Source organism: Microtus oregoni, unplaced genomic scaffold (assembly GCF_018167655.1).
Source record: "Microtus oregoni isolate MIOR12 unplaced genomic scaffold, Mior012 000002F_ref0000024, whole genome shotgun sequence".
Lineage (NCBI taxonomy): Eukaryota > Metazoa > Chordata > Mammalia > Rodentia > Cricetidae > Microtus > Microtus oregoni.
The window spans coordinates 55,494,121-55,508,895 of NW_024543061.1; the positions used below are offsets into that span (position 1 = coordinate 55,494,121).

General features: G+C 46.5%; 1 protein-coding gene across 3 annotated transcripts in view; it reads left to right on the forward strand.

Moving 5' to 3' along the window:
* Positions 1–14,775, forward strand: part of Atg7 (autophagy related 7) — a 214,003-nt gene that overhangs the window by 20,438 nt on the left and 178,790 nt on the right. For all 3 annotated transcript variants that reach the window (XM_041680156.1, XM_041680146.1, XM_041680165.1), the window contains exons 2-5: positions 6,743–6,909; positions 7,423–7,477; positions 10,810–10,927; positions 13,264–13,341. In XM_041680156.1, coding sequence (XP_041536090.1) covers positions 6,762–6,909; positions 7,423–7,477; positions 10,810–10,927; positions 13,264–13,341 — 399 coding nt within the window. In that variant the 5' untranslated portion in view covers positions 6,743–6,761. The remainder of the gene's footprint in view (positions 1–6,742; positions 6,910–7,422; positions 7,478–10,809; positions 10,928–13,263; positions 13,342–14,775) is intronic.

A 14,775-nucleotide genomic window follows, 5' to 3' on the forward strand; every position in this document is an offset into this window, starting at 1 on the left:
GTCTCCACTCCTATGGGAACCAATCCTCTCCCTTTTCCTTGGACCCTCTACCCCATCATCTCCCATACTTAGTATTTTCAGGATCCTTGGTGCCCTGCTCTTCCACCCAGGCTTTCCTGTGGTCCTGCTGCCCCCCCCCCTGCAGTCTTACCCCTTGATAATCTTGATATGCAGACACAGATGCATTCTGTTCAGCTATTGTTGTCTGACCTCCCATTTCTCCTTCTGAAATCCAAAAAAGGTGGGGAATTGAGCATCTCAAAAACTTTGGCAGAATAATTGTGCAAAACCACTCTGGATGATTGGGAAAGAGTCTTTATATGTTTACTACTTACTTATATTTGAACTGTCTCTCTGTGTCTGGACCACATAAATGCAGATAACTGTGGAGACCAGAAAAGGGTATTGGTCCCTCTGGAGCTGCAGTCACAGGCAGTTGTAAACCATTAACACGGGTGCTAGAATCTGAACTCTGAGCCATCTTTCCGTCCCCTAAATCTTCTTTAAATAGTAAATTGTTTGAATTAATCATTGTGGTCACAGGGTCTGGGAGTTACTAGCAAACATAAAATAAGACTATTTTATTTCATATATAGACTCGTCTCTCTACTAACAAGTTCAGTTTCATGGGTTTACCGCCCAGATCTTTCCTAACAGTCTAAATGCCCTTTGGCCATAGTAATAACTGAAGTGAATGCCTCCTTGCTATCTAAAATGCCACATATTGGATAATTCCTGTAAATGATACCTCATCTCGTAGTCAAGGCACATTCTTATTTTCCCAAACCAGAGTCTTCATTATGATTAGCATGGAGAATACCAAATACTGCATTTTACATCTTTCATGAGATGGTGGACATGGGCTAGCGTTGGGGTGCAATAAAACCTGTTTCATGTAAAACAGCCATTCTTGAAAATATTCTTAACAGCTCAAAAGTTGAGTCTTTACTAATGTTGAAGACCAAGAAGGCCTACTTTTTCATTCTGCATTGTAAATAAGTTTCTTCAGGATTCTGTTTAAATGCAGTGAGCCCCAACCCTTACGTAGAAAGGCATGATGAGCTTTGGTTTGGGCCTGACAGATTCAGACTGGTACATCATGAAAAAGATAGGGGCTGGAGAGGCGGCTCAAGGGTTAGGAGCACTTGTTGGTCTTACAGAGGACTTGAGTTAGATTCCCAGCAGCCATACCGAACAACTCACAACCACCTGTAACTCCAAGCTCAAGGGATCCAGCACCCTCTTCCAGCCTCTATGGGCACCTGCACTCAGGTGTTATTCCCCCCACACAGACACATACACATTATTAAAATAAATCTTAATTAGTATTTTAGTTTGTTTTAATCTCATAAGTGATAAAATTATGTATACCACAAACAATGTTTTCAAATAAATTTCATCATTATTTATTATCAGTTAATGTTTGATTTCTCTATCTATTACATATCTGTTGTATTATGCGTGTTCTCTGTTGCTGTGCTAGAATGTGCTAGAATGGGAAAACTGGAGGAAGAAAGGAAGGGTGTGTTCTGGCTATAGTTCCCGGGTATAGTTGATCAAGGAACCTGTAGCTTGAGGCAGCATTGTATCCACAGTCACAAAGTGAAGAGAAATGAATGCCGGTCCTCAATTCTGTTTCCTTTTCACTGGGCGGGGGCGTGTATATTTAGTGTGGATCTTCTCATCTCAATAAGCCCAGCCTAGAAATTTCTTCCCAGTCGTGCTCAGGGGCTTGTCTCTAGTGATTCTTGATCCTGTGACAGTCAGTGTTACAAGTCCACTTCTTGTCAACCTGAGATGCAAACACATCACCTTTAAGCTATAACCTTCCACTTGTCCTCACAGACCCATGGTCACCATCCTGCAAAATGCAAAGTCTGACTATTTTAGAAGGACCTCATAATCTTTAACATCCCTTAACACTCTGTTCAAAAGTTCAAAAAAGTCTAAAATCTATTCTAAGACTCAAGGCAGCGTCTTAGCTGTGAGGATCTATTTTTAAAGTTACATATCCCTAATACCCACTGGCACCAAGTGAACATTTCTATTCCATAGGGAGGAATGGAGGCACGACAGGGAAAGATCAGACAAGACTGAAGCCCAGCAGGCTTGAAGACCAGCTCCTGCAGCTCCATGTCTGGTGTCTGGAGCTCACGATGCAGTCATCCGGGCCCCAAAAGGCTTAGGTAGCCCTCCACTGCTGGCCTGGCTCCTGTCCTTTCGAACGCCTTCTCACACTGAGCATCTCCATCACCCTGGTGTCTCCATTGCTAATTAGACACTTTCTTGACCTTCTAGAACCTTGGCGTAAGCCTCCACAAACCCCCTAACCAGTGCATCTTTCATGCTTTTAAAACCAGCTTCTAAATTCTTCAGTGAGTTCAAGGTGTAGACTGGCCACCATGGCCACAGTCCCTCTGTGCTATGTCCTCAAGAAATGTTTCCCGGGACCCTGATGAGAGCAGGGAACTCCTTCCCTCTCAAGTGAGTTTGTATTCACAGGTAGGACTATGTGTCCTTGGGTCTTCTTTTCTGTTGTCTTGGTACAGAACACAGGTTTTCTTAAATGGTGCCAATACACTTAGTGATACAACTGATTCTCTGTACCCTCTTGGTGGGCAAACCTACTCTCTCTCCTCTCTACCACATAACACATTTTGAAAAAATACTTTTCTCCCTTGGCCACTGAAGATCTGGATAAGAGCAGTGAGTGATGACCATACTGACCTGAGTGCTGTCATGTCATTAATCCTTTGCTTTTGAGTCCAGCTTCACTTACGTTCTCAGGACATGGGCAGAATGCATCATGAACGACCTGAATCACACACAGTTCCCAGCTAGAGCTCTTTCCCCCGCTGAAAACTCATGATCCTGGCGTCCATACACTCTGTGTGTATCTCTTGGCATTCTGGTCTTCCAGACTCCCACCAAAGCACCCACCAGCTCTGCTTGCAGCAGCCTTGGGCTTTTCCAACCCCTTGCACATTCATCCCTCACCCCAGTTCCAAAGGCCCGGGAACCACACGATCAGGCTTATCACAGCGAAGACCCCATTTGGGGGACCAATATTCCGTAGTACACTTTCTCATCACTAACAGAACACCTGACAAAGGCAACGTAAGAAAGAAAGGTTGGTTTGGCTCACAGCTGAGTCTGCAGCCGCCCCAATAACCAGTATTAGCCATTTTATCCGTGCATCCTGGTGGTGTGAAATTTTCTCAAATGTGCAGTGCCTGTAAGCAGAAAAAGTTTACGAATCCTTGCTATATAGCATATTAAAGGGATTTACAAAGGCTTTAAAGTAGACAGTATCTTCAGTTCTCATAACCCAAAATTATTGTGCCACCTGTTTATATTTAAATCTCCATTTAAAAAAAATTCTACAAAGCCTGTTTTATAGAACTTTTCTAAATATTATATAAAAAGTGAAAAAATGAGTACTGAGTTCAGTTTGTCTCCTAATCCAGATTTGGAACAGAGTTAAGTAAGTCACATTGTAGGAAACGAGGAGCTCAGTTTGTTGTTACTGAGGAACATTATAAATACCAATAAAAAGCAAGTTGTCAAAATGTGTGGTTAGTCGCCTGCAAGCTGTGGTTGTATTCTTGGGCTGTTTACCAAGCTGAAAGATGTATATTTTGCTTGGTCACTAAGGAAATACCCTTTAACACTCATTGTGACATTTGCTGACCTGGTTTAAACACTAACAATCCTCTGAGTCAGAAGCATTTATTTTATTTTTTCTTTTATTAATAATATTTTTTATTTTTGGAATTTTCATAAATTTATACAATGCCTGTTAATCCCATCCAGCTATCACTACCTCCCTCTGGCTTCCCCTAGAGCCCCATCACCTCCCTCTGGTTTTCCCTAGAGCCCCCATCACCTCCCTCTGGCTTTCTGTAAAGCCCCCATCATTTCCCTCTTGGCTTCCCCTAGAGCCCCATCTGGCTCCATGTCCTCATTTTATTTCTCATAATTAGTAACTACCTGATTCCAATCAGTGCTGCACATGTGCCCATAGGGTGTGGCCACGGCCATATCCCAGAAGGAAAGTGAGTCTTCCTTTCTCAGCAGCCACCAGTCACCAGTAGCTTCTCTAAAGGGGTGTGGTCTCAGGGATTTCTCCAGCATCCTGGAACTCCCTGTGTAACCAAAGCCCATAGTGCTCCCACCTCAGCATCCCTAGTGCTGGGATTACAACAAGCATTTCACATGGGGGGGGTTCTTATTTAAATATTCATATAAAACAATCAACCTCAACAGAGTGTGGTGGCATAAACCTTAAGTCCCAGCACTTGGGAGGCAGAGACAGGTGGATCTCTAAGAGTTTGACACCATCCTGCTCTACACAGTGAGTTCTAGACGAGCCGAGGATACATGGTGAGATGAGGTCTCAAAAAAAGAAAATCAGCCTTTTAAAAAAAGTTAATTCATAACATTTTAAATAAAATATTTCAGATTTCGGTCTTGTCATAAAATTAATTTTCTATCTTGTAGAATAGAATAGCTCCTATTCTATAAATTAAGATTAATTTGTAGAAATGCATAGCATTCCTTTCTCTTTCTAGAAAATGCAGAGGCTGTCTAAAAGTGGAATTGTCAGTTCTGGGGTATAAAAACCAATATGAATGCATGCCTGTATAGCTAAGAGCAAATACCAGGAAACAAGTGTGCTTTGGCCAGAATCTAGGAAAAATCGTGACAATGTACTGCCAATTGTGGACAGTAAGCGGGAGATAACCAAACGATCCAGACCCTTGTTGGATAAGTCAGCCCATGTGGGTGGCCCAACATCTAGGAAGTGAAGGTAGGCGACTCTGAACCCGAGTCCTTCTTTAGATAGAAACACAGCCAGGCACAGGCAGAAACAGCTCTTTGGCAAGCAAGATTGTTGCTAAGCTGACTTTCATTTTTCCTTTGGTGCAGACAGCATAAGGATTTTAAATGTGTGCTGGTAAACAGAAGCTGTGCACACAAGCCTCTGGAAAATTCCCACGTCTGCAGTGCTTTCCTGCCATGCTATGTTCCCCCAAATGTGAGCACCTGAAAGTGACTTTCAGGTGCACATGGATGGTGTACATGGATGGTTCGTAGGTACAGGACACATGCATAGTCTAGACGAGTGGTTCACAGGCCTGGTGTACATACAAAGCTCACAGGTATGCACGTGGGTGCTTCACAGTCCTGGTGCATATGCAGGGCTGCTGGTTGGGCCCCAGACACTTGATGAATCTAGCGGGGAGATGAAAGCATTAAAATACAAACTATGATGCAGAATGCACAATTTCCATGTAGTTAAGAGATGCAACAGTCTCCACCCCAGCATGGACCCTTCGGGGAGGGAAAAAAGAGCTATAACATGAGATCATAAAGGAATTAAAGCTTATAGGAAGTGAACACAGCTGAAGTGCTCAGCACTGATCTCAAATAAGCAGAATTCCAACTTGACCTTCTAGATGGCCTTCCTCCTCTGTCCCTCCCTCCTTGCCCCTTCATTATGTTTTTCTTATTCTTCCCTCCGTTCCTTCTGACAGGGACTTATGTAGTCCAGATTGGTCTTGAATTTACAAGGTAGCCAAATATGATCTTGAACTCTTGATCCTCTTGGTGTTGGGGTGACAGAGTGTGCTGCCGTACCTGACTCAGATTGGCACATTCTGATCGGATGTTGGACTTATAGATTGTGCCAGTCTCCAAGGAGTCAGTCCCCAGCTGACTGAGCAGGGAGTCAAGGGTGGAGCTGAGGGTGCAGTTCAGGGCTCCAGTGCTTGCTTCAAGTGGGAGGGAGCCTGCGTGCCCACTTTATCACTAGCACAAGATAAAAGGAGTTGATGCCAGAAAGGCTGCTTCTACAAATTGCCCCTGTGAAGAAACTGAATTTGACAAATCTCCAGGAAGTTTTCAAAGTTGTGTCTTGAGTAAGCCAGTCACTAAGGTTTAAGTTATGCGTGAGTCCCCTTTAAGGGATCTGTGGTGTCAGTCTCACAATGACAGAGTGGTCTGTCCCAGTGGGCACCTGGGAGAGGGTCAGGGAGCTGCTCTTTATAGAGTGCAGAGAGAGTTCCAAGACAGCCAGGGCTATGTAGAGAGACCCTGTCTAAAAAAATTAATAATGGTGATGATAATAATAAGTAAAAATAAAAGGTGCTGAGCCCGTTGTCAGGGTGGAACAACTCCAGAGGTCTGTGATTGAATGTTACACTTCTGGGTAGAGTGTGACTGCAGACTCTAAGAGCAGTGTCTTCGGGAGCCTATACACTGGAACTGCCACTGGCTAGTTGTTGGGTATTTATTTATTTTGGTTTTTCGAGACAGGGTTTCTTTGTGGCTTTGGAGCCTGTCCTGGAACTAGCTCTCGTAGACCAGGCTGGCTTCGAACTCACAGAGATCTGCCTACCTCTGCCTCGCAAGTGCTGGGATTAAAGGCATGTGCCACCACTGCCCGGCTGGCTAGTTGTTTAAAGAAAAGATTTATTTATACATTTATTATATTTATGTGTATGTGCTGAGTCTGAGCGAATTTGTGTGCACTGCTTTCATGCAGAAGCCAAAGGAGAAGAGAGCATTGAATCTCCTGATACTGGAGCTACAGGTAGGTGTAAGGCACTGTGTGGATTCTGGGAACTAAACCTGGATTCTCTGCAAGAGAAACAAGTGCTCTTAGCCACTTAGTCATTTTCCCAATCCTAATAGGTTTGCTTGACTTAAGCTCTATTTTTTCTTGTTTTTGTTTTGGTAGACCGATAAGAGCAGTGACAATGGGGGACCCTGGACTGTCCAAGCTGCAGTTCGCCCCCTTTAATAGTGCCCTGGATGTTGGCTTCTGGCACGAACTGACCCAGAAGAAGTTGAATGAGTACCGCCTGGACGAGACTCCCAAGGACATCAAGGGCTATTACTACAATGGTAGGCGGTCCCCACCTGCCTCACCCCTCATCTCTGTGTTTCTTGGCTGTCCTCTGCGGCAGCAGCACCCTTACTTGTTGTTATTACCTTTAGAGTGCTGAGGATGGAACCCAGACAAGAAATATGCTTGTCTTTTATATCCACAGTTTCTTAACTTCTTTTGTCTTTCTTGACGTTTGCCCAAGTCACTTTTAAAAATTTTCTTTTCACTCTGGGGAAAAAAGAGGAGTGGTGGAATTCAAGTTGCTATAGCTAACACTGCCCAGCCAGCTCCCAGGGTGTGTTGGAGATTCACAGGGTATACTTTCTGTTATCGGTGACAGGTCCCTCCCTGTCCATCTCTCTCAAGATCCGCTGTTATCTGTGCATGTGTTATCTGCATGCCACGGGTCAGCAGACTCAGATGGGCACCTTGGGCTCAATTCTCCAACAGTAGGACATGACTGACCATGGATGTTCTCACATGGGTGTACACTCTGGCTTGTCACTGAGATATGACAATGCTTCACACAGGTGACTCTGCTGGCCTGCCTACCCGCTTGACGTTGGAGTTCAGTGCTTTTGACATGTGAGTATTGATTTGTGCAGAGTCCAAATCCCTGCTTGCTTTGGGCAAGGAGTGAGTGTTCCCTTGAGCAGGCAAGGTGCAGAGTCAGTGCCTCCTACTGAGACTGTCTACTACATTCATTTATTAGGGAAAAAATGAGTCCCTTTCAGAGCCTTTCCTGTACCTCGTACCATCTAGATTTATTGGAGTTTGGATAACGGCCCTCCAGATTACCATTTTAGAATATTTTATGATTCTTTATTAGTAACTCGGTTTTAAAGATTTATTTCTTTTATTTTTTTATCTGTGAGTGTTTGCCTGCATGTATGTCTATGCACCATATTGTGTAATGCCCACGGGAGCCAGAAGAGAGTCTTGGGTCCCCTGGAACTGGAGTTACAGATGGGTGCGAGCCACTGTGTGGATGCTGGGAATCAAACCTGGTCCTCTTACAAGAGCAGCCAGTGCTCTCTAACTGCTGAACCATCTTTCTAGCCCTTTAGAAATGTTTACAAATCGCGTTTTGTTTATTATCGTGAGTGTGTGTGCATGCATGTGGGTGTGTGTTTATCATAGCACCTGTGTAGAGGTCGGAGGTCAGCTTACAGGAGACTGTTCTCTCTGCCTGCACCATGTTAGCCCCAGTGATTGAATTTTGGTGGTTAGCACTGGCAGCAAGTGCCATCATCCTCTGAGTAATCTCACTGGCCCCTCTATTTTTATTAAATCTCTCAAAAGATTTTAAAATCTCTCATCAGATTTTAAAAGCATAGCGTAGATACAGAGCAATGTCAATTTTTTTCTCCCTTTGGAGCCTTCTTCTTCTTCTTTTTTTTTTTTTTAAAAAAACAATATGTATTATTTTGTCTGCTTGTGTTACCACATGCATGCAGTGCACAGGGAAGCCAGAAGAGGGCGTCATATCCCCTGGCACTGGAGTGACAGGTGCTTGTGAGCCACTGTGTGGGTGCTAGGACTCAAAACTGGGTCCTTTGCAAGAGCAGCAGGAGCTCTTAACTGCTGAGTCATCTCTCCAGCCCTGCCCTTCACAGCCTTTTTCTTTTTTTCCCTATCATAACTGCCTATCACTAACTCATCCAGACAAATTAAATCCTAGTAATTCTTGGTGGGAGCCTCATCAGATGTGATATGCTCAATAGCTTAACTGTGTCTGGTGTTGCTAGGAGCCATCCCAGCAGTGTCTGTGCTCTCGGAAGTAGCTTCTGACCCTCACAGCAGGGCTCTATGATCGTTTGCACACACTGGGAGTTACTGGGACATGTTAGACAGAGTCCCTTCTTACACTGTACTTGGCCCAGCCTCCTTCTCTCTGCCACAGCATTGATTTCATCTGGCAGTTCTCATCTGACGTGGGAGGCTGCCGGGCAGAGGCTCTGGCTCCTCTCCTCTCCAGGCCCAGATTTGCCCTGCATGATTTCTCTCTCCTCAAGACCTTTCATGCGTGCACACCGCCTAGAGGAGTAACGTTCTGTTAGTGGAGGACTGTGATGACAGACAGCTTGGGATGTGATGGCTTGTGGCTCTCCAGGGAGGTCTCTGGACACTGAAAGATCTCCCCCACACCCTCACCAGGCCTTTGCATCTAAGCCTTACTGGTGGCATTTAGCAGAGCCATTGTTACCCATGTGCCCCTCCTCACCTGCCCTAGACTGACATCTCCTTTCATCAGGCTCCCTGCAGCTTCTTTGTATACCACACATGGAAAGATATCAAAACATGCTGTGTCCTCAGGGTGATGACTACCAGAACCTTCTCTGTGTAAGTCCCACCTGACAATGGCATTAACCCATTAGTGACAGAAATATTTTCTAATGTTTAACTTAGTTATTCATTTTATGTGAGTGAGTGGTCTTTTTATGTGCATTGTTGTTTTTTTGTTTGTTTGTTTGTTTGTTTGGTTGGTTGGTTTTTGTTTTGTTTTGCCTGTATGTCTGTCTGTCTGTGTGAGGGTGGCAGGTCTTGGAGTTAGCTGCCATGTGGGTGCTGGAAATTGAACCTGGGCCCTCTGGAAGAGCAGTCAGTGCTCTTAACTGCTGAGCCCTCTAGCCCCGTAGGTGAGTGTTTTGCCTAAATGTATGTATGTATGTATACCATGTGTGTGCTTGGTGCCCACAGAGGTCAGAAGAGGGCGCATTACCCCTCCAATTGGAGTTACAGATGGTTATGAGCCATTATGAGGGTTCTGGGAGCTGAATCTGGGTCCTCTGCAGGAGCAGCCAGTCTTCTTAACCATTGAGCCGTCTCTCCAGAACCAAGGTTATTTTCTTTCGACATCAGTGCTATACAAAATACAGGCTGATCACTTCAGAGACAGCAGATGTGTCCCTGCCCAAGCCTGCATTTAGAATTAATTCATCTTTCTCCAATTTTATCTCTTCAATTCCTGTGGGGCCTTTGGGGAAGTGTAGTGGGTGTGAATCATGTGGCTGGTGCCTGAGATTGACAGTAGTCTGGCTATCCTGCAAGTTATCCCTGGCCCAGATGATGTAGCAACTGTGTGCAGAGCTGTGCAGTATGGGCCGCCAGCTGGTGGGAATTGCTGCCTGGTACGTGTGGGCTAGAGTCAGCCCTGGGTGGGTGGGGTGAACCCTGAGTCCGCTAGTGGGAACTGCTCACTCTGCTCTGTGATTGTGACCCCAGCTGTCCACGTTTGCTTTCTATTACTGTGATAAACAGCATGAGCAGAGACAATATGGGGAAGAAAGGGTTTATTTCTGCTTACAGTTATAGTCTGTCATGCAGGGAAGTCAGGGCAGGAACCTGGAGACAGTAACAGAAGCAGAGGCCATGGAGGAATGCTGTTTACTGTCTTGCTCTCCACGGCTTGCTCAGTCTGGTTTCTTGGATCTCCTTCCCAAGGGTGGCACCGCCCCCAGTGGTGTGAGCCCTTCCACATCAACAAAGAGAAAATACAGCATAGACTCCAGGCCAATCTGATGGAGGCATTCTTCAAGCGAGGTTACATTTTCTGGCTGATAGCGTGTTTCATGTTGGCATGAACTAGCCATCACGGTAGCCGTTTCGTAGGGTCTAAGAGGGGAGAGCTGCTAGTTAGAATTAGAACTTGACAGTTCCTGATTCAGCCAGTTCCTCCTCACTTTGATTATGGGAAAGAACAAAGATGAACTTTCTTTGGGAAGAATAGGAGGCTGACAGCTGAGGGCCAGGGGGTACAGAGGGTCCCCAGACAGTACCTGGTTTCTTTTTATACTTGAGCTAGGACCAGTGAAATGTTTGTCTGCTTTCCCGATCAGAGGTGTCGGGGCTACTTGTCACCTCACACTTGGTTCGGGCTCCCAGTTGTGCTGGGTAACTGTTTGCTTCACATCTAGGAGTGCCCCCACGCCTGCCCGCTGCTGCCCTGCCATGGGGACCCTGTACAACACCAACACTCTCGAGGCTTTTAAGACGGCAGACAAGAAACTCCTTCTGGAACAGTCGGCAAATGAGGTTAGCTGCGCAGCTGCAATGACTCCATTTTATTCCTGGGGTTGAGGCAAGTGCACTGCGTCTACTCAGGCACACGGGTTTATCACAGAAATAGTCTGTAAGAGATACATAGAGGGGCTGGTGAGTTTGAGAGCTTTTTCCCAGAGGGAATACGGTCAACTCTTTCCTGTGGAGATGTTCGGGGGAGACAGCCAAGCTCTGAGGTGGGGCTGGGGTTCATGCAGGGCTAAGGTAGGAAATGAGCTTGGCTGCTGGAGTCCAGGAAACATTTGGAACAGTGTGGCCCCTGAGAATTACGCTGCTGTGACCAAATGGACCTGGGGGCTCTGTGCTTTGTCCCTCAGGAGGCTTGGCTGTCTAAGCCACAATGGCAATTACAGGCCTCCAGTGTTACCAGGCAAACTCTGGTCAGTGCAGGTGACCTGTGAGCCCGCTGAGATCTCTGCTGTTTCTGCCCTGTCAGTCTTGTCCCTGTGTCCTCTGTCTCAGTAGTACCAAGTGGATGGGGTGGCTTGTCACCTGCTCTGTGCTGTTGCCTCTCTCTGGGCCGTGCTGTCTTTACCCGTATATCTTTACTTTGCCTCGTCACTTCTGAGGTGGAGGCGAATGAAAGAATGGGGTGGAAGGGGTTGGTCTTTGCCCGTCTTCTTGTCTCATTTATTTGCGGGGTCTTCACACTAGTCTTAGAAAACAAATGGCATCTTGTTTGCCTTCGGAGAATATAATCAGTACAGCTGCTGGCTGGTGACCCAGAGTGCCACCACTGGGTGTGTCTTATCTAGCAGAAGTGAGATCTAAACACTGAAGGCACACCTGCAGCCTGTCCACAGTAGCCAGGGTGCCCTGAGCAGGCGAGCTCATGTGGGAATATGGTACATACGCACAGGGACCTTACCCACGAAGAAGAATAAAATCCTGGATCTGTGACAACATGAGTAGACAGGAAGGCCTTAGAGGAAGTAAAATGAGTCGGGCACAGAACGACAAGCCAAGTCCCACTCACGTGTAGAAGTGAACATATTCAACACAAGGAGACTGTAGAACAGAGGGTAAGGCTGGGGAGGGAAGAAGCAGGAGAAGCCGGAGAGGATGGTTGGGAGGTACTGAGCAGTGAGGAGGGTATATCTAGCTCCCTGCAGCACTGCACCGGGATTCTTTACAGCCGAGTATCTCGGGGTAACCAGAAGATCCCCTCCCCGTACACAAGAGAGCTAACTACTCTGCTGTGGTCACTGTCCATCGTGTGAATTCTACAAGTCAGTTTAATAAAGGACCTCTGCAAGAGCCACACTAGCAATAACCACGACAATATGGCAGAGAAACGAGAAACCATGTGGGTCCCAGTGGTCACCTCCCTCGAAGTGGATGCAGCTCTAGAGAGTTGCATCAGGCCTTACTCCCGAAGGGAAAAATTCCAGCCTTGACCAGGCTCAGATTTCTCCTACCCCACCCCAGCCAACTCATCAGAAAGTGGGGTCCACTCTTCCATGGTCCAGCGCCTCCAGGGTGGTGATGTCTGTTTGCTTTCCTCTCATACATGCATTTGCCAGCATTTGCTGTGGCTTTTGTAGCAGTTTAGGTTAGCAACTGAGCTGTGAGCATCTTGTGACCAGCTGGTGACAACCTGGCTTCTGTCCACAGACACAGCACTAGCCTAGTGTTCAGACGTGGAGGCCACGCTCCTTTTCTCATCTCTCAAAACTCCAAATAGAGCCCTGAGAAAGCCCCACCATGGGGATGGGCGTGGTGGCGCATGCCTTTAATCCCAGCACTCAGAAGGCACATGCAGGGGATCTATTGAGTTTGAGACCAGCCTATTCTATTTAGAGAATTCCAGCCCAGACAAAGAAAAAGAAAAAGAAAGAAAGAAAGAAAGAAAGAGGAAAAAAGGCAAGCAAAGCCACACTGTGTAGTTTAGTTCAGATCACTCATTTCAGAGCCTCTCCTCCCCCCAGTTTCCACTTCTTGACAGGTCAGGTGTCTTGCTTCTGTGACAGAAGTCCTGCATGGAGCTGGACATGTGCTTTTTATCTCTGCAGCCATGACATGCCAGGCACACAGCAGACAGTAGCGAATCCCTGCTGATGGGTATCTCAAAGGTGTGAGTGTCTACTTACCTCCTCGGTGCTGAGTGCCCCTGAGGGAGGGTGCCAGGTACTCTCGCCCACTGATAATGATGGAGCACAGCTGCTGGAGAGGCGGTGTGAAGTAGGCAGAGAGGTGTAATGAGCCACTTCAGTGTCTGAGAGCAGCGCAGGCTAGAAGGGAAGGAGAGCGGTGGTTGGACAGAGAAACCAGCAGCCCGCCCGACCTAACACCTTTGGTTCTTCTGGCAGATCTGGGAAGCCATAAAGTCAGGCGCTGCTCTGGAAAACCCCTTGCTCCTCAACAAGTTTCTGCTCTTGACCTTCGCGGTAAGTAAATAGATGGAGACTACACAGCCCTGACTCGGCCCCGTGGACCAACTGGAGGCCCGGCACTCTGAGAGCTGTTCCCCAGGAGTGTGTGCTAGGACCATTAACAGGAAGCTTGCTGAATAGTGGAGGTCATGCCAGCACCTGTGAACAGTGCAGAACTGACCTGTGCCTCTTGATCACCCTACAGCCATTGCAGAATTTCTCAGACATAGTGACCCAACTTCTGTCATTCAGCACAGAATAGAGCAGACTCTGGAAATGGAGGCTCTGCTGTTGCCCGATCGTGTCTGCGTGAAATAGGATCCTACAGCCAGCTGTGGTGACACACCTGTCACCCCAGCAGTCATGAGGCAGAAACAGGGTTACTCGCAAGTTTAAGGCCAGTCCAGTGTACATTGTGAATTTCAGGTCAGCTACATAGCAACAGTAAGTTTCAAAACAAGCAAATGAAAAACAAAACAAGCACCCAGCTTTCTTTCAAGGCCCATCATGAAACTCCACCTTCTGTCTCAAAGTTCTTGAGATAACTTATAAGAAGGTGGCTTGTAGTTTTAGAGGTTTTGTTCTTTGGTGTCTTGGCTTCTCTGTGATTGGTCCTATGATCACAGAGACTATCATGGTGAGAGCATGAAGCAGGAGCTGTTCGCTTCATTGTCCCTGGGAAGCAAAGAGAGAACCAGTGTCCCCTTTAAAGGCATGCCCTCAGTGGGTTAATTCCATCCTATTAATCTCCCCTCCCCAGACTCCACCCCACATCCTAAATGCCTGTCTGGCTTTCAGCACTACAGCCCGGGACCAAGCTTTTGCTTGCCTCTGAAGACACTTCAGATCTGAAGTCTCAGTAATAGCCACTGCACAGAAGGGGCTTCTGGATGGGGGCAGCCATACCACCTGGCTTCAGCACACAAACAGTTGTTTATCAAGAGAAAAAGAAAGCTTTTCTGTATGCAAGACTTAATTTATATAATGTTAAGGGCGGCCTGCCGACTAGTTAGGAGCCCAAGAGCTGCTCTCCCCGTATGTTTACACACAGCCCCATAGCAGAGGACGGCACCTGTAAAACGCTGCTGTGTTCTGTCATGTGACTGTTCCGTAGACTCCCTCTACATTCCAGATTAGATTCCTGTGCCCTAGTGTGAACAGTGACCCTCAGTGACCCTCAGTGGCCAGCCACGCTGGTATTTGTTCTCTCTGGCTGTGCCTGTGCCTCTAGGCATATTAAGTGTGTAGGGTGTTGCTTTGCCACCGCCTCTTCAACCCGGGTCATCAATCTCCTTCCACATATTTGATATCCTTATTTACTTAGTAAAGTTGAATATAGTAAGAAAATGTTTGTAGTGATGAGGCAAGCAGGCCTGCTTTTCATCCTCCCGGCTCCCGCACAGCTAGCTTTAACACCCAAAATAACAATGCACAAACTGTATTCATTTA